The sequence below is a fragment of the Diceros bicornis genome, chromosome 1 (genome assembly GCF_020826845.1).
Source record: "Diceros bicornis minor isolate mBicDic1 chromosome 1, mDicBic1.mat.cur, whole genome shotgun sequence".
Lineage (NCBI taxonomy): Eukaryota > Metazoa > Chordata > Mammalia > Perissodactyla > Rhinocerotidae > Diceros > Diceros bicornis.
This window is the reverse complement of record NC_080740.1, coordinates 56,141,314-56,161,220: the sequence shown is the minus strand read 5'-3', so window position 1 is coordinate 56,161,220 and position 19,907 is coordinate 56,141,314. Positions and strand designations below refer to the sequence as shown.

General features: G+C 46.9%; 1 protein-coding gene across 1 annotated transcript in view; it reads left to right on the top strand.

Annotated features, from left to right (window-relative positions):
• The first annotated feature begins 7,343 nt into the window (after positions 1-7,343).
• SPOCK1 (SPARC (osteonectin), cwcv and kazal like domains proteoglycan 1) overlaps positions 7,344-19,907 on the top strand; it is a 478,475-nt gene continuing 465,911 nt past the window's right edge. Inside the window, exon 1 of the mRNA XM_058540847.1 lies at positions 7,344-7,529. Within this exon, the coding sequence (XP_058396830.1) occupies positions 7,344-7,529 (186 nt within the window). The remainder of the gene's footprint in view (positions 7,530-19,907) is intronic.

Genomic DNA, 19,907 nt, shown 5'->3' with positions numbered 1-19,907 from the left:
GCACATTACAAATATAACCTTGTTTAATCCTCTTGATAACCATAAGAGGTAGGCATTACACTGTTTTATTGATTTTAAGATGCATGCTGTTTTAACTTCTCTGAGACGGGATGCATCTGACAGCTGACGGTGTCTCACAAACTCCAAGCATTGTTTTAGCCATTGGAGAATTGGGAGAATGTTCCAGGCAGAAGGATGTCAGAGTTTTTTGGGAACCTCCAGGAGCACAGGAGAATCAAACAGAGATGAATTCTTTCAAGTTGGGCCAAGCAAGCTTTCCTCTAGAGCTGCAAACAGGTGTTGAGGTCTTCCCTGTTAGAATAAGCTCCATGCGGGCAGGGCTGAATCTGTCCTGTTCCCTGTGGTGTCCCCAGCATCATCTAGCCAGGCACAAAGGGTCTGCTCTGTAGCTAATTGTTGAATGATTAAATGAAGATTCTGAGGTTGCCTTCCCAAGAGCAACCCAGGCCCTTCCTTCCCATCCCCAGTGACTTTTCACAAATATATCAGTCCTCAGTCCCTGGAGGTCTCTCTCCCATGATCCCAGGCCACCTCACTAGACTTGAGATATTAGACCCACACAGGTGGGTCAAGACACCACCTCGCCTCATTTCACCAGGCATCTTGTGAGCAGCCATCACTATTAGGGGTGGAGACGGCCTCAGTATTCCAGGGTGAGGGCCAAACATGCTGCCCCCTACTCCATTGTGACCAAGTTCCATCATCATCATGGACCCTGGGTCATATTAAGTCTTTTGGTACCATGTTCAATGAGTCACAGTTGTCAGTTGTTGCCTTTTGAAGCACATACAGTCACATTGCAAATAATTAGTGTGATTTCCCGTTTAACATCTTGCCAATTAGACCATACATTCCATGGGACCAGACACTAAACATCGTGAGGAGGGTCCTTCACCACAGAGACCAGGATAGTTTCAGCGCTGCTTTCATGGAGCTTCATGAGAACAACATATACTGTATGAATGAATTAATAAAAGCTCATTTACATCAAAAGGTGACTTTTGCTAGTGTGTGAGTGAATTTGGTGGGGGAGGTGAGGGCAGTGAGGGCGATGGCAGCCGTGGGGTTGAGTGCTGTGGCGTGTCACAGTGGGGGAGCTTTGACATCAGGTGGTGCCCAGTTCAAATCCTGGCTCTTCCATTTATTCACTGAGGGATCTGGGGTGAGTGATAACACAACTCTGGGACTCAGCGTCTTCATCTGTGAAATGGGGCTTATCTCGGTGCCTACTTCATGGGGGTTGCCAGGAGGATTACATTCGATAACACACAGGACTGCAGTATCGGACACATCGTTCATGCTCCATGCACATCAGCAAATGTTATTGTATTGTCGCCCTCATGACTTTTTTTCTCTGTGGTGAGGACTTAGACCTCCTCTGCTCTGTCCTTGCGTAGTTGCTTGGCCATTAGGCTTTTCTGACAGTTATTTTCATTTATGTGTGAGATATTCATTTGCTTAAAATCAATTCCTCCCAAGCAGGGTTGCCCATATGCCATGGCTCTGCATGGAAGAAAGAAAGCAAGAAGGTATGTGTGTGGGGGGGCTAGGATGGCAACGGGGGATGTGGGGAGATGGAGTGAGCCTGGCTCTGCTGAATACATATAATCAATAGGTGAAATTGACTTGTTCGTAGAAGTTACAGGCCCTGCTGGGTGAGCTGTTTTCAATGGTGCCAAGAAATGCATCGATTTCATTTTTCCTCTTCTTGGGGCCAGGAGATGTTCCAACATCACCCTCAAACCAGTGGAACAGCCTGGGAGTGGAGAGGTCGTGTCATCTCCCACTCTCCCCACCTTCTATCCATGGAGTGTTTTGGGGTGAAGATATCAGTATAGACCTGGGAGCTTCTTTGCTTCTGAGAAGGGAAAGAAATAAATGCATTGAGCCATGAGCATTCATTGATTTACTCACTATTTATTGTGTAGCTACTATGTACCAGATGCTTTTTTAGGCATTATAGTTTCAGCTGCAAATAAGATAAACATAGACCTGGACCCTGCCCTTGTGCCCCTGAATGTCTGGTGGGAGAGGGACATTATATAGCTGTGATGAGTGCCACGAGGCTGTTGGGGTCAGGAGAGCCTTTTCTGAGGACTTGGAGTGAAGCTGTGACTTGAAGGGTGAGAAGGGCTGGCCAGGGGAAGGGCAGGGAGGGAGGAGAACATCCAGGCTGCAGGGAGCCCCCCAACAAAAAGGCTCTGAGGTGGAAGGGGTAGGGTACAGGTGATCAGAGGGGGAAGGGAAGGGATGTGTGGATTGGAGGGGTCTGGAAGCACCTGGGCTTAGCAGGGTGCACGTGGAGCCATGGTGAGGTACCTGGTCTTCATCCTGAGAGCACAGGAAGGTCAGTAAGGGAGAGAAGTGATCACATTTATATTGAGAGAGGACCACTCTGGTGCCTGTGTGGAGAATGAATTACACATGGCCAGCAGAGAGGCGGAGACCCCCGCCTCTCCACAGGGGCTCTGTGGAGTGCAGGTGAGAGGTGGTGGGGGACATGGACTCTGAGGTATAGCAGTGGGGAAGAGTGGGTGGAACAGGAAGTATTGAAACGGTGGTGTTAGATTGGTGATTCACTGAAAGTAGGGGCTGAGAGGGAGGTCAGAAGGACACTAGTATTTGGGGCAGTGGTCGTTTTCTTGAGGTGGGGACATGGGAAGCAGAGCAGGTTTGTCTGGGGGACACAGCTCAAGCATTCAGTTTGGACACACTGAATTAAAAGTGCCAGTGAGACAGCCAAATGGAAACGCCATGTAGTAGGTAGATATATGAGTTTGCAGCTACAAATCAATCTGAGTTGATGACAAGGTAAGTATTATGGGCACCTCTTCTATCAGATGGATCCCAATGGGTGATTCTTGTTCTAGCCTGCGGAGCATCATGAAGTAGGGCGCTATATCTCGAACTTTCCACTACTACATCCATCTTTCTCTCTTCTTGCGACCTTCAGCAATTCATCTAACCTTTCTGTGCTCCGCTATCCTCAGCACAAAATGGTGATAGTTATGTCTGCTTCAGACTACCCAGTAGCACATGTTTGAGGATCTATTAAACTGAAAATAAAATATGTGGGGCTCTTTGGAAATAAGAACTATGTTAAAACAAGGAGTTATTGTAGTTGTATGTAAGCCAATGAAAAGCAGAAATACAGCCCCAAGACTCAGTATTGATTTTGGTCCTGGGTGCTTCCCACAGCCGAATAAATCTGACATTTCTCCCCTGAAGTGCTGGCTGAGCTGATGGCAGGTCTGCAGCTTCCAGCCTCCCTGCCCCTGCTCCAAGGTTACGTCCTTTCTCAGCTTGGGCCAGATCTGGCAGCCCCCACACCTGCCCGTGCTGCTCTGGCTGCCATTCCCACCATGGTGGGTGGGTACAAGGAAGACGCCAGTTGTGAAGCTGGAGCTTGGCCAAGAGCAGATGCCCTCTGATTAAACTGGGGACAGCCCCTGCCAGAAGAGCAGAGCTTGGGTCTGCCGAACACGGGATTTGAGGACAACCAAAGGAAACATCTCTAGACAGAGTTTTCCAACTTTAGGATGCACTAAAGTTATGGAATTTGCTTCATTCATTCATTCATTCAATTACTGGATAAGTATTTATTGAATGCCCACCGAATGTCAAGCTTTGAGATAAGCCTGTGGATATAGGAGTGAAAAAGACAATACGTTTGCCCTCTTGGAATTAATATTTGAATTGAGGGAGAGACTGACAATAAACAAAGAAATAAAAGACTCTTAAGGAAACACCAGGTGCAAGGATAGACAGTAGTGATGTGGCTGGGGTGGGGAGGGCCTATTTTAGGTGGGGTGGTCAGGGAAGGCTTCCGTGAGGTAGTGACATCTGAGCTGGGATCTGGTGGCTACGAATGAGCTGACGTGTGAAGAGCACGGAGAGGACCATTCCAGGCAGAGGGCCCAGCCAGTGCAGATGACCTGAAGGGAGGACATGCTTGGTATGTGTGCACAACCATGAGCAGGAGTGTGGCTAGAATCCAGGGAATGAAGGGGAGGAGGCAGGGGCCAGATGGTGCAGGGCTTTATGAGTCATGGGAAGGAGTCTGGATTTTTGTTTTAGTGTCATGGCAAGCCACTGAAAGGTTTTATGCAAAAGAGTGAGTTCTGTTTTTTTTTTTTTTTTGCTGAGGAAGATTCAGCAAGGGACATGGAGGGATTGAAGATGACTCGTAGATTTCTGGCTTGAGCAGCCACATGGATAGGGACACATTTGCTGTCATAGGGATGACTCAGAGCACAGATTCATGGAGGGAAACCTAGACTTCTGTTTGACCTGGTAAAGTCTGACATCCCCATGGGGCATCCCGAGGAGATGTCAACTATGAAGTTGGATGTGCAGCTAGAAGTTGTCAGACGCTTTGGGCTGGAAATGCAACTGCAGCGTCTCGGCACAGCACTGGATGTGAGCTGCCAGGGAGAGGGTCTAGACAGAAAGAGCAGAGGGCCTGGGCCTGAGCAGCTCTGGGATATACCTGGGAATGACCAGTGGGGAGCAGAAAGCCAGCAGGGATGGTGCCACGGGAGCCTAAAGAAACTTCTCAAGGGCCAAGTAGGGGAAGATTGAGGGCTGCCCACTCGGTCTGGTGACTTGGAGGAGGTTGCTGATGGTGACAAGTTATTTCAGTTAGTCAGTGAGGATGAAAGGCAGATTAGAGTGGGTGGAGGAATGAATTAGAGCTGAGCAGGCAGAAATGACTTCTAAGCACAACTCTTTGGAAAAGTTTAGCTGACAAACTGGGCAGAGAAATGGGGAAGTAGCTGCTTATTTGGTTTTCTATGAAAGTAAGAAATGTTCTCCATCATTTCTAAACCTCTCTGCCAGTCTGATATACCCAGGACACGATATTGAAATACCTAAAATATTCCCATTATACAATAAACCGTGGAGGGCATGTAGTCCCCAGTATATAGCTGGGACTCCACTCCTTTCTCTCCCTTTCAAGAAAGCTTCCAGGAATGTAAATTAGTTAGAGTAATGTCGGGATAAGCATTCGCTACTTTTTAGAAAAATCATAATCCAACTTCTATACATTAAACTACTTGCAACCCAATTATTTGCAGCACAAATTACAACTGACCGCATCACACATGTCAGAGCATGTTGGCTGATAAGTGTGGTTCCAGACCATGGTTGAGCACCATTCATTCATTCATTCATCAAGTATTTTATGAGCGCTTGCTATGGGTCAGGAGCTTGGCTTTTGGTGCTGGAAGCAGTGGTGAACAACAAAACATGGCCTCTGCCCTCACGGAGCTCCAGCCTGGTGGGGAGCACAGACGTGGAGTAAGTGATTTCAAGGGCAGTGAGCTTATAGTGGAGAAGCACTGTGTTCTCAAGGAGAGTGTCACCAGAGTTCTGGACTGGTCTATAGACTCTGTCTATAGTCTGTCTGAAGAAGTCAAGATGGATAAGCTGAGGGGTGAATTAATGAGGCCTGAGTTGGAGGTGAGTGTGGACAGCGGCCCAGGAAAAAGTGAATGCCCATTGCTAGAGGGAGCACATCTCTAATGAGGTCTGCACCAAGGCCAGCCTGTCCAGGAAGTCAGGGAAGGAGGAGGGAGCTCCGTGAGAGGCAGCCAGAGAGGCAGGCTGGGCCTAGACTCCAGCCAAGCATTTGGTCTTTATCAGGAAAGCAACATGAAGGATTTCAAGTGTGTATTGAGGGGAGAGGGGTGGGCATGTTAGACTTGTTCTAAAAGAGCACTTAGATGTCTGGGGAACGGGGTGTGGTTGTACAAGAGAAAGGCGGCAGGTGTGACCTGTACACATGCAGGGGGACTGCATTAATTCCCCTGCAGCCTATTTGATCAGATGTGGCTGAGGATTTGGAAAGTGGTTGGGGAGTAGGGGGCAAGGCCAGCCTCTTGCTTCTGTTTCCTGTCCCTGAAGCAGGTCTAGTTTTCCTCTTTCCCCTCCCTTCCTCCCTTCTAGGAAAACCCAACAGGCTGGTGCTGGGGCCAGTTCTCAACGGGTGGGGACAGAAGCAGACACTGTGTTCTCTGCACCAAGGGACACCCACAGGGTCAATGTGGGAACACAAACATGTAGAAATGATAGAGATGGAGGCCAGAAGGGCTGTTTTAAGGGACTGACAGCAGTGGGCATGGTATGGGGCATAGGAGTGTAGAGACGCTGGTGGGTGCACGACCTGGGGTGGGCAGTGCAGAAATTCACTTACTCCGGGGAGGCTTTCGTAAGGAATGCTGATTCAGCAAGTCTGGGGTGTGAGCCAGGAATCCCCATTTTTAAGAAGTCCTCACCCCATCCCCCCAAGGTGATTCTGACCTAGGTGGCCCTACGACCTTCCTTTTGAGAATACCTCAACGCTGGCCGGCTCCCTGGCCTTATATCCTCAGTCCCCTCAGCTGTCTCTCACCAGCTTGGCCCTGATAACCACATCCCTTCTGCTGGACCAGGGGCGGCGGGGGCTGTCGGGTGGGCCGCACAACATCGCACGGCCGCCAGGGGTCGCCAGAGGCCTCGGCTAGCGCGCCGGGGCTCCTCCGCCCGCGGACGCCGCGCCCGAGCGAGCCAGCGAGCGAGCGGAGCCAGAGCGCTGCCGGCTCACAAAGCGGCCGGACGCGCGGCGGCGGGTGGCGGGAGCGCAGGGGAGCGGGCCTGCGGATCAGCCTTCTCTGCAACCGCGCCACAGGAGCTCGAGCAGCTCGGACGCGGGGACCCGGGCCGGCCCCCAAGGTACGTGCCCGCGGAACCCCGCGCCCCAACTTGGCATAGTTGGGACCTCCCCGCGGCCACCGGGGGGCTGGCAGGGTCAGGGCCTGGGGTTATCTCCGCGCGCCCCTCTTGCCAAGGCGGCAGGGCGGACGAGGGGAGACCCTCAGCTCCAGGTACTCCCCCCGCCCCCATTCTGCCAGAGCCTGGACTGCTGCTGGGAGCCCTGTTCCCCCTTCGCTACCCCAGAGCTCTGGGCACCGTCCATGGGAGTGCGGCTTGCGGATCAAGGGCTCCCCGTTTCTGGGGAGGGGTACCGAAGCCCCTGATCAGAGAGTAGCAGTCTGTGGGGCACCCGGAGAATAGGTGACAGGGGTCCTCCATAGTTTGATAGCAGTCCCTAATTTGTGACGCAGCCTCCTCATTCGTAACTGAGCCCGCTATTCGTGAGAGGGGCCCCTAGGTTTCTAGATCCGCCCCAGGCGTGCGAGGGATGACCCTGTCCCCGCGGGCAGAGCCCCCGCCCCGATAGCTGGGGCCGGTCGCGGAGGCGCCCAGACCGCGGTGCCGAGCGAGGGCTCGCATCGTCCTGCCCTCCCCGCTGACCGCCCCCGGTGCCCCCTGCCCCGCAGATGCCAGCGATCGCGGCGCTCGCGGCGGCCGCCGCGGCGTGGTGCTTCCTCCAGGTCGAGAGCCGGCACCTGGACGCACTCGCCGGAGGCGCGGGCCCCAACAACGGCAATTTCCTAGACAATGACCAGTGGCTGAGCACCGTCTCCCAGTACGACCGGGACAAGTACTGGAACCGCTTTCGCGACGTGAGTACCGCCGCCCGGCCCTACGGGGCGAGGGAGCCTCTCTGAGAGGGGTCCTCTGAACCGGGTGGGGAGCGGACTGATGCAGACCGCCCACGGCGGCTGGTCAGTCCGGGGTTCCTGGGCTGCGTCTTGCCTGAGAGTAACTTTAAATAGAACTTCGAAGGCTTGATGCTCTTGCCTGTTACCTGTGGTCCAGGTGTGTGTATTTGTAGGTGGGGGGAGGTGGCTGCACTAAATGGAATGAACAGCGAGCGCTGTGGAGAGAGAGGCTCCCTAAGCTTCTGAGTTCTCCTAAGGTTAATGGTTGACTTTGCCTAGCACCCTAGAGAATCCCCTTGGGGCAGATTCAGACCATTTCAGGAGTGTACCCAAGAAGCCCTGCTGCAGAGGCTGGGTTTAGAGGTAAGCCCAGCTCATTTATTAGGGTGTTCCAGGTGTGAGAGGAGGTTTGGAGGGTCATGGCAATGGGCCTGATAAACTGTGTGGGAGCGTGGTGGCTTTGGCCCTTGGAGTCTTTAGGGGAAAGGAAAGGGAGCAGGCAGCTCATGCAGTTGGTCCTCTGTCCTGAAAGGGAGCCTGGGTGGTAGAGAATTGCTCCTTTGGGAAAGCCCTGGGAGGGGAGAAAGTTATTCCTGGGCATCCAGAGGCACACCTGCTGCCTATTTCTGCCCCAAGGCTGGCCCTAGAGGATGGGGGCAAGAGGCACCTGGGGCAGCCTTTCCAGCAGATGGCATTCCCTCCGTGCCGTGGGAGCTGCTGCCAGCTCTTTTAAAGGCTGCCCCAGGTGGCAGGGGCCTTGCCCTTCTGGGGGACTAGGAAAGAACTTTTATGGTACTTAACGTTAGGAATTCCTGTCCTTGTGAGACCCGCACCACAGAGCCCCTGTTCTTGTCACAGGGCACAGGCTCTTTGAGGTGGGAGACGTGTGGGAGTCGCCCTCCTTCACTGGATTCCTCAGCCCCATTCCCAGTTTCCCCAGCCCTTGCTGGGGAGAGTCTGAGGAATCCAGTGAATATAGATGTTCTCCTGTACTTTCTAAAGAGCACCTCTCCAGGTCCCATTCCAGAGGAGCAGGTGCATCCATAGCCTTGAGTGGGGGCTTGCTTATCTCTGCGCTCTCTGTTCCTCTTCTCCCTCCCTCTAGTCCAATCATGGGCTGCTTCTCTTTGAAAGAGGCTTTCAAACACTTTCAATGAACTTCCACAGTTATTTGGGGCCTTACTTCTGCAGCAGATATTCCCCCTGCCAGCACGCCCGAAGATTCCTGCCACACCTCCTCGCTGTGCTTGCTCTGTTAACCATCTTCGATCCCCTTTCTGTTCATCTCTGAGGAGTCCTGCGCTGATTACCTTTGCCTGTGGCTGAAAAGGATGCCCAAACTGTAAAGCTTCCATTCATGGGGTCACATGGGGTAGAAATAGTTTTGCTTCGTGTTTTTATCACATCGTTTTAGATAGAGTTGAGGAACAGGGCAGATGCTTATCTCCGCTAGACCTGGGAGAATTGGGTCAGGGGTAGAGGTGAAGGGCCATCTTTGCAGACGCCCTGGTTCACATGGCAGCTGGGTCGAATTGAAAGCATCTGTGCTTGTTGGTCTTCCGGGATGGGGGGGTGGGGTAGAAAGGTTTACTGTGCTTTTGTGCCTGTTCAAGGTTTTCTAGTCTCAGTGTATCATAAGCATGACATTATTCTTATTTCACATTCAGCTTTAGATTTTTAAAAATTTGAGCTTCTCTTCATTTCTTGTTTTTCTTGTGAATGTTGACATTTTTTATCCTTGGAAGAGTGTTTTTCCAAAGCTTAGGAAGCTCACCTGGGGTGCTGGTAAAATCATAGCACCCAGACTCCTCCCCTGGAGGTTCTGATTCCACATTTCTGGAATGAGTGCTGGGAATCCATATTTTAAAGAAACATACTAGGTAATTCTTATGATGTTTAGGAAATACTACCTTAAATATTGTAAAAATGTCCAAAACTTAACTACAAAAAGAGAAAAGCTTCTATGTTCAAATATACTGCTTTTTTATTTCTGGAGCAATTTTAGGTGTTAAACTAATATTTTTAGCAGCATATATTCTTTAAAAATGGTAATTTAATCCAGCATATCATTAAAAACATCTAAAAATGTTAAAAAATCCCAAACATATTCAACCATCAACCATTTTTTATGCTTCCTGGAGTCTAGCCAGACAAATTTAGTAAAATTTAATGCCATTAACCTCTTTAAAGTATTGTGAAACTCAAACTAGATGCTCTTTTAGGCCAAGTCCAAGAGTCTTCAGTTGGTTCATTTACTTGGAATAACCACAAAGCCTGCTCCCCTGAGACCAAGGAGTAAAAGGTTGCTTCCTATAGAAACCAGCTGTTCAGTGGACAATGGACAAAGACCCAGCTAGTGTTACAGTTACTCAGGCAGCCTGATCATCTTCACTGAGCCAGGCCTTGCTTGAGGATGACAAAGCTCAGAATCTTTGCTATTATTTTAGATGTTTTTTGAAGCCACTGATAACTTGGAGAGGCTGTGTCCTGAGATTATTGTTATGATGCTTGTCAATTTTTGAAAGTCACTGTGAAGGAAAACTGCCTTTCTCCTGACATGTCACTTTTTTGCACTTGGGGGAGAGATATTTATAAGTAATTTTTGAACTTGTGAAACTGAAAACTAAGGGATCCTTTTATAGAGTTGAAGATATCCAGTGGTGGTTGTTACTGGGCTAATTTTGAGAGGGAAATGACGGCAGGCTTTGTGCTCCATGCTGCCCTGCCTGTTGAGCGTGCTGTGACATTGCCAGAGATGACCTTATAGCCACTACTTATTGCTTTGAAGTGGTCCTATTGCTCTAGGTACACAAAAAATTGCTATCTCCTTTCCTGAAGTAAAACTTTCACAACTACTCTATGGCTTGTTGCCTGGATCCAGGAGAGATGTAACAGTATTCATAAATTTGCTCCTCAATGTTTTGGTGGTCTGTTAATTTGGTCGTTATTCTTTTAGAAAGACTAGCAATTGGGATGTTTTGGCCAGATGGGGACCCAGACTTTTGCAGAAATACAGTGTTAAGAAGGAAAAGATGAAGAAAGCAGATGTTTATATTAAGTTGTACAATAATTTCCTGCCTCCAACTGTCATGCATTTAACTGCTCTGTGGCTTGAGTTTGAGGAGTCAAGATGCCGCAACCACTCTCCTGATTTTTTTCTGAATCTGGTTTGGCTTTCCATAACCATTATTGTCGGGAAATTTTCCTCTGTTCCTTCCTATATCCATTTGTATGTTCATTTGTTCCAACAAATGTTTGACTCCTACCATGTGCTAGGCAGTGGGCTATATGATGAGCAAGATAAAGAAATCTCTCCGGATAATCTTTTGTCTACTGGATGAAATCCTTTAACTTATGCTATCATGCATTTCTTTCTTACTCTGTTTTCTTTTTTAAAAAATAATTTTTTTCTTATAAAAGTAATGCATGCTGGTTGTAGTTAGAAAATGAAAACATTGTGAAAATAGGTAATACCTGACATTTATCGAGCACTCAGTGTGCCAGACATTATTTAAGATACTTTACATGTATTATCTTATTTAATATTCATAAAAGTCCTAGGAGAGAAGTACTTTTATTACCCTCCATTTACTGGGAGATGAAGTCTCTTGCCCAGAGTTACAGAGCTGGGTTGTAGAGGAGCCTGGACCAGAACCAGGCGGTCTGACTCTAGATTCTTGCTATGCACTGCAGCCAGTCAAGAGTGAAGTGGATTCTGGGTGTGAACCTCCATTGGTATCACATTGCAGGTCTTTCGTGCTTTACGTCTGAGGGCAATTAGACAAAGTGGAGTGGGAAGCCAGGTGGACACAGCTTATTGTAGGAGTCACATCAGGGCTTATCTTCTGCTAATAATGAGCTTCTGATTTGATTAAAATAATATTGTTGCTTACACCAAACATGACATTTTCTTTCTTTTGCACACATGAAACTAGCCCTGACATTTAACTCCAGGATAATTACCTTCAGCAGGCCCGAAGAATCAGAAGTGTTGCCTTGGCTGGCATTTATGTTACTCTGGAGTGACTTGAGTTTGTAATTCTAATGAGACCACAAGGACCAGCCTGTGTTCTTTTTCCTTCTGGTGCACACTCAGGGGGATTTGGTGGTCTCTGTAGCAGAACTGGGGTGGCAGTGAGCATCTGATCTGCTCATTTGATCTTAACATTCAGCTATAATGAGTTCCAAGGGCAAGTGAGGCTTATTGATAGAGAAGAGTAGCTGGCTCTGTTGGTGGTGTTGGTGGCAAGAGACGTGGTGTGGCTTAGTGGATCAGTCATTAATCTGTCGCAACAGAAGCTCGGCTTGTAATAGAGAGTAGCAGAAAATCATTTTGATTAAACAGGTTCAAGGAGACTTAAATGAGTTTGTGATCCTGACTCTCTTTAATGAACCCACTATCTTAAATCCCCTTACTAGATGACCACTGATAGAAATAATTATTTCACAAGAATCATTGTAAAGGGACAGTCTGAAAGTTGATAGGCCTGAGACCATTCTTATATTCTCTGTCCTTACCTTCAGTTCTTGCCAGAGAAAACCTAGGTCTTGCCTGGCAAGGACAGCAGAGCTTCTTGCTCCAGTTGACATTCCCAGCTTGAGCTCCCCTGCCTCTCCTGGTCCTCCCCCAATCCTGCCCCACAGTACTTCAGCTGAACTGGATTTGCCGGGAGGTAAGTACTCTCCTATATGCTGAGGAGATTATTTCAAAAGCAAGAAGTGGTCCCAAGTGGATGATGGGACCTGAAGTACTCCCCTAGAGGAGTGGGACCTAATCATTAGCTCAACTATTTTATCTTGCTTGGGGAGACGAAGTAATGTGAGTAATTAAGTATTTTATGTAAGTCATTTCTTATTCCTTTATTCAGTATAATATATTTCAAACCAAACACACTCAATATCCAAACCTGAACACCTCAGGATGACTCATTTTACCTTTCCTCTGGTGAGGTGATTTTATATGTTCCTTAGGAAATTCCTCAGACCCACGCTCACACTGGATCTCATCTCCCCAGATGAGATAATTACAAAGGAAATTTCCTGTAAGAGATTACATAATTTGCCCAAGATTGCAAGTACCTTTTCACCATTTTTCATCCAATATAAGATGCCATCAATTGTAAGATGCAATATTTTTGTACACTACAAAGAAAGAAGATGATGCCCAGAGTGAAGAGTTTAATAGCCCTCTGGATAAAGCTGGGACACCAGACGACCACCCCCTCAGTGTAGAGATAAACAAGAAATAAACCCACTATGCAGAAAAGGGGCCATAGTAAGGTGACTCACGTGTCTCCACCTTGGCCCTGGCAGATGGAGGGAAAAAGTAGACTCTGAGCAGTTGGACAGATTGACTTGCAGCATTCTGGTCTAAATGCACACTACCATTCTGGCCTCCCCAAACCTTAGACAGTTAATTTAATTTAAAGTAGTCTCAGGTTGTTTGTCCTCTCTGAATCCTTGACTTCTCATTTGTTGGGTGGGGATAATAACACTCTACTCGTGAGGACTACAGATTGAAAGTGACTGAAACCTAGTCCAAGTTGGCTTAAATGGAAAGGAAAACTTATTCACTTGTGTAACTGAAAATTCTCATAAGCTATGGCTTTAGGTAAGACTGGATCTAGGGGCTCAGGTTCCATCATAGGACTTGGGTGTGTGTCTGTCATTTCCTCTCCCCTGCACACACCACACCCCCATCTTTGTCTTTCTTCACCTATGTTGGTTTTGTTCTCGGGCTGATTGTTTCCATATGGTGACTCATGGCACCTACAAATTTACATCATTATGTAGTTTTTATGTCTTAATAGTGCCATGACAGTCCTAGAATTGAGATTTGTCAGATTTACCTGTGTTATGCACCCATCCGCCAATCAGTCAGTTTGGCCAAGTTGGTAGAATATGCTGATTATCCAGGCCGGGTACGTGCCCAACCCTGGGGCTGGGGCTGGGACCTGGGGGTAGAGTGGTGGTGGGGCTCCAGTGGATCACATGGTTAAAGTGGGGTTGAAGGGTAGTTCCTTAAGGGGAAGTGGACGTTCACTATGTTGACCAGCCTCACAGGGTTGGCATGGAGCAAATTGGTTAATGCATATAAAGCTCTTAGCAGTGTGTGACATAAGTGCTCAATAAGTGGAGACTATTATTTTTACTAATGTTAACAACTCCTATAACACTTTTATGAATTGTTCCTCAATTTATAGTTGTATATTTTTATATTTTAGCTTCTTTAATCATTGGATGCTTCCTGAAGTAAGAGTCTGAGTCTTATTATGCCTTGCACACAGTAGGTGGTCAGTAAGTGTTTTGTTGAATTGTTACCTAAGCACCCTCTTGATGAATTCCTGGTAAAGGAAAGCCTGTGGAGAATTATAGGCACATGCACTTTTATAGTTTTTGGTAGGTGGAAATTCTAGGTCATACACATTGAAAAAACATTTCTTTTTTTGGTTTAACCCCTATCTCTAAGCCAGGACCTCACGACTTTATAACCCCTTTTTAGGATACACAGTTGTATAGAGTATGGTGTCCCCAGACCTTTACCACTGAGCCCAGCACAGAAAGCTGCTCAGTGAATGTTTGAATGAATGTGAGTGAATGAGTGAATTATCCAGGACTTTCCACACCTCCAGGAGGGGAGAAGGTGTTCTTTGCAGAGGGCTGACCCCAGTGAGTCATGCTAGCTTGGGACATGTGTGTCTCATTCTATTAGTAATTGACAATGATTATGGATACCGACAGATGGGGTTACCGTTGAGAGATGGGGGAACTGATGGGAAAACTTGGCCTCCTCACTATTAGGGCACGATTCCTGAACCCGTGAAAATCTCTTGAGGCTGAGTCACGTCATGGTGAAGAGCCCACTCTTAGCCCAAGTTAACATTCCAGTCTTGCCAAATATAAGCTTGGTCTTGGCTAGAGCATCAGTTTCCTCATCTGTAAAACTGGAGTGATCCTACCTATTTTGTGAGGTTTTGAGGAGGACAGAGTGAGCTCATGGCACAAAGTAGATGTTCACGATCTTTCAGTGGCTGGTGTACCTGCTGTTCTGATTTACTTTCCGAGGGTCACTTAACTTCTGCCTTGTGAGCCTCAGTGAGTTGTTAGCATACAGCTATAGACATTGCTTTCTGTCTCATGTCTTAGAGAAATGTTGGGGATACTTGTTCCGTTATCCTTGACCCTGTCTTCACTTCATTCCTTGCCAGTCTGGAAGGCTATGTGAGGTTCCATACGGTCCAGAGTGGTCCCACGCTGGTTTTGGGGTGGATGGAGTTCTACATTACTGTCCTCAAGGAAGCTCCTGCAGGGTCTAGTAGATGCTTCTTGTTGGCGTTCAGGAGTCCCCATGCTCCAGGTTTGGCTTTAGAACCAATAGGAAAATACTGGTAGGATTGGCCAGGCCTTTGTTCCTGCTCTCCACAGATCCAGCGCTTCCGTTCCAGATCATTACAGGCCGTCAGAGGACCTATAATTCACTACAGCTGAAGCAGGTTGGCCATGGTTTAGGAAAACCCAAACAATAGTAAATAGTTAATGCAGGGCATGGTGGTTTGTTGGTGCAAAAATGTTCTCCAAATGCCAGCTACATGCCAGCCCTTTGCTAGGTGCTGTGTGAGGAAGATAGATGCTATATTTGCCCTCCTGGAGTTTACAGTCTAGTGTGGCAGACAGTTAAATAATCATAAAATAATCATTTAGGTGTAGTTGAGAAAAGTGCTACAAGGTAGAGGTACAGATGCTCTGAGAATATGTAATGGGGAGGTGAAGGGGCTAATTAAGTTTTTTGGTCAGAGAATGCCTCCCTGGGAAAGGAGCTGAGATGTGCAGGATGACAGGAGCGAGCCAGGTGAGGGAGGAGGCACTTGTGTTCCAGGCAGCAAGTGGGAAGAGCGGGTCCAAAAGTCTTGAAGAGGGAAAGGGCTTGATGTGTCTCCACCGGAGTGTTTGTCCTGGGATTCCCTTAAATAGTCAGCTGTCTCCTAGTTTATTTAAAAAGCACACTTTACACATTTTGAATTTAACACAGATTTTGGGGGCAGGGGCATGAGCCACCTGTGACAGTGAGGTACATAGATGGGTCAAATACTTGGAAGGATGGCCTATTCTTTGGTTCCCCCTCTTTGTACCTTTCTGTGCTATCTTTCACAATCATCTTCCTTTCAAAAAATTCTTCCTCCTCCTCTAATGTCTTTGGCCCATAAATTTCTCCTTCTCTCTGTGGTCAAGTGTCATGGGCTGTAGAGCTCCTACAACTCCCACTGCTGTTTAGAAATAAGGGTGTCATAGAGTTTCTTGGAAGGAGTGATGATTTGTGAAGTTTCTGTTTCAAAAGTGAGACTGGTCTGTATGGGCTGCTCCTTGTCCTCCTCTGCGTACCCTCCCCTGCTACCATTGCTGAGAACCAACCAGGTGCCAGGCTCTGAGGCTAAAGATGAAAACCAAGATTTCCATCTTCAAGGGGAGAGACAGGTATGCATGCAGTTCCTTCAGTGCCATGTGGGAGTGCTGAATAGTGTGGCGTTTCATAGCCCCTGGGTCTGGGTCCTCCCGACATCCCTGTGACAGACATGAGGATAATGGTTTCTTTTTGGGGAGGAGGAAGGGTGCATTCACAGACTAGTAATATGAATTACTGGGGATTCTCCTGGAAGGGTAACACTAATGTCCCAATTAACTTGATTGGGTTGCTTTTCTTATGATTCTATGCAAATATGTCCTTCGGGAGACCCTCTCCTTTGATCTTTTAAAGTAAACTTTTCCTTGGCACAACAGAGAAGGGAGGAAGGAAGGGCATGTTCTACAACTATTTGTAATAATTTGCAAACTCTTCCTGTGTGATCTGCGACACATCACACTACAGAGGGCACCATCAACATTCCCCAGCATAATTATGTGGTGGGTGAGCAGGCATTTCTGCAAAGTCTGTCGGCGCCTGTGATTGGAGCAGGGAAGCAGAACTTACTGTAGGTGTTCCAGGCCATCTTTCACAAATAAAACATGGAGAAAACAAATATACAGAGAGCAGGAGCCTCCACTTTTCTATTTCAGGTCCACCCTTCCTGTCCCACCATGTAGATGGAATCACTCTAACTCAGTTCTAGGAAAGTCCAGGCCAAGTTGCAGATGAGCAGTCATGGCCAAGGCAAAAAGGAAGATGCCCAGAGTGAGATGCTAGAGCAGTGATTCTCAGACTTACATCTTTATAATCTTGAAAAATCACTGGCAAGTCTTGTTTAAAATGCGGATCTCAGCCTCCTAGTCCAAAGCGTATTCTTCAACCGGTCAAGGGTGGCACCCGGGAAACTGCATGTTAAATAAGCAGCCCAGGTACTTCTGAAGCAGGTGGTTCTTGAACTGTATTTTAAGAAAAATCCTGAAGAATTTTTATTCATCCCAAATAGCCACACCATTAGCGCCAATGAATAATACAATTTTAGACAAAATGAGCCATTTTATTTTGAAGACATGGAGTAAATTATTAAGAGTGCCGTATTTTCCCCTTATGCCGACAGGGCTACTGTTGACATCAGTAGAAAGAAAGATCTTGCTTTCCAATGTGTGTATCTGCATAGGTCTCAGCAGTAGCCATTGTCATGAGTGTTTCTGGAGTGAAATAACATTTGACTCTTGACTGGCTTCTAGGGTGTTAGGGACGCTTGTGCATGTGAGCATGGTGGAATTGATGTGGGACCTTCTACATGACGAAGTCCTAGGTGATCATCTCAGTAAATCTTCGTTTCTCCAAAGGGACCTGATCCAAGCCAACTCTGGTCTGACTTTGTATCTTCTCTAGCAGAATTGAGATGTTTTGTGCACAGATGAACTGAAGGAAATTGACTCTGACATTGGCTTTAATTTATAGAGAAGTGGATATTGAAACAAAGTGGTGCTAAGAGTAGGCGATAGACAGGGAATGGTGGATGTAATAAAGAATGGTTACTGTCATAGGAGGTGTGTAATATGCAGAGATGCACATACTGGCAGTTGGAAGCACAGAGAAGATCTGAGGGAGATGGGCCGGACAGTGAAACTATCTGCAACTCTCTTCTTGGTATATTAGATCCTTTTGCTTGGTCGACCAGATAATTTTGGAAAGATCAGAGGACAACAAAAGCAAAGACTAGTCCAAGTTTAGAAAATTTGTGAGGATCAGCAAGACATGGCAGTATTCCTTGTTCTGAAGCCATTCCATTGCCCACTGAACAAACTCTCAAACTTTGCTTTACCCCACATTGCTGAATGTCCTCTAATTAGTGGCATCTAAAATTGATAAAACTATTGCCAAGGGGGAGAAAATACTTAAATGAATTGAACAGATTTGTGTGGCTATTTGGGGTCTTTCCATAGCCCCATTGTTAAGGACAATTGGCTAGTTTCCGGGTCTTTCTGTGCTCATTGGACATGCTGATTCCATTGTGACTTTGGTGGGTTTGGTTGGTTGGTGTCCAGCACTTTCATCAGGCCAAGGCATCACTTCCCGTCTGAGCCAGCTAGCCCTGCTGTGGCTCTGGACCTGGTCTGCAACCTTTGACCAGCCATCTTGAATGAGGCCTATGGCGCTTTCAGCTAATGAGAGAGTGAAAATGCTATCCATGGTAAAGGTAAAATAAAGCTGTCTTTACTGGTGTTAGATAAATTGTGTGATTTTTTTGTATGACAGAGTTGGTGGTTTAAAAAATTCTTTGTACCTCAGAAAGACCTTTGCATGTGTTTTAAAAAATATTTTCTTTTGTTTCTTTCCATGGTCATCCTGGACCAGTATCCTCACCTTTCTAGTAACCAGATCCTGGTGGACAGATTCAGTAGTTCTGTTTGTTTGTTTAACTATTCATATGTTCATGCTGTAGATGCTTATTGGCCAGGCTACCATGTACCAGGCACTGTGCTGGGCACTTAGGGTGTGGCAGGGAGCAAAACAAACCTGATTTCTGTCCTCTGGAGACCACAGCCTTCTTGTTTGAGAAAATGTGAAGAAGATGGGGTGCTTGGCAGTCAGGGAAACCTGTTGGGGGTTACTCTGCAGAGTTAAAGGCTTGGTCTACAAAGGAACCAGAGCAGTCCTGGCAAGCTGGACATCCAGAGGTGTTGTGACCTGGGCCGTGTCTCTGTGGGAAAGTAGTGTAAGCACTCATCTCTGAATCTGCCTGGTGGTCAAGCTACTTCAGCTCACCTCAACTCTTACTGACATACCCGTGCGGCCTCTGATATTTTACCTGAGTTTAGGGACCCAGACACTGCCAATAGAAGGGTGCTGGTCTGTGCAATCGAGGTGGAGGATTTAGATGAGGGAGGACTTGATGTGTATCAATGCTGAAGTGTGGTGAGTTTAGCCTTGTAAGGGCTCTAGGTCAAGGCCTGTAGCAAGCAGAGAGAGAATCATGAAAAAGATTCCCTGTCATCAGCAGCCCTGGGTTGGTAGGGAGTATGTTTCAGTGGAGTATAACATATATAGAGCAAAGGGTACCAATCATAAGTGTACTGCTTGATGCACTTTCATCAAGTGAACACACCCATACAACCAGCACCCAGATCAAGAGACAGAATATTATCAGCACTGAGAAGTCCATCTTGTGCCCCTTGCAGTCGCTACCTGTCCTCTTCCCAGGTAAGAACTCTCCTGACTTCTAATGCTAGATATTAGTTTTGCCTGTTTTTGCACTTTTATAATGGAATCAAAAGGATGTATTTTTTGTTTCTGGCTTCACTTGATCAACATTAATTTGTGATACGTTGTTGTGTGTGGCTGTTTGTTCATTCTCAGTACTGTGTGACTATTCCACAATTTATTTACCTGTTGTGTTGTTGAGTGACATTTGGTAGTTTCCAGGTTTTGGCTATTATGTAATAGCACTTTCCTGGCGTGTCTTTTGGTGAACCTATATATACAATCTTTCAGGTATGTATCTTGGTGTGGAATCCATTGGTCATAAGAGAGCTGAACGTTTGGCTTTCAGAGATGCAGTTAAAGAGTTTTCCAGAGTGATTGTGCCAATTACTCTCATCACTAGTGTATGAAAGTTCACCGGGAGCAACATTTTTGTTTTATTGATTGAGAAATTTAAAAAAATCCTACAATCTAACTCATAATCCAATTCAACAAAAACGTTTTGAGCACCTATTACATATCAGACACTTGCTTACCCTTATGGAGCCTATGTTCTAGTGGAGGGAGAGAAACAATACACAGATTAAGATACAACAGTTGGTTCTAAGTTCTACGGACAAAAATAAGCTAGGGTAACTTCATTGGGATAGGACAGTCTCTTCAATATATGGTGTTGGGAGAACTGGATAATCACATGCAAAAGAATGAAATTGGATCCCTATCTTATACCA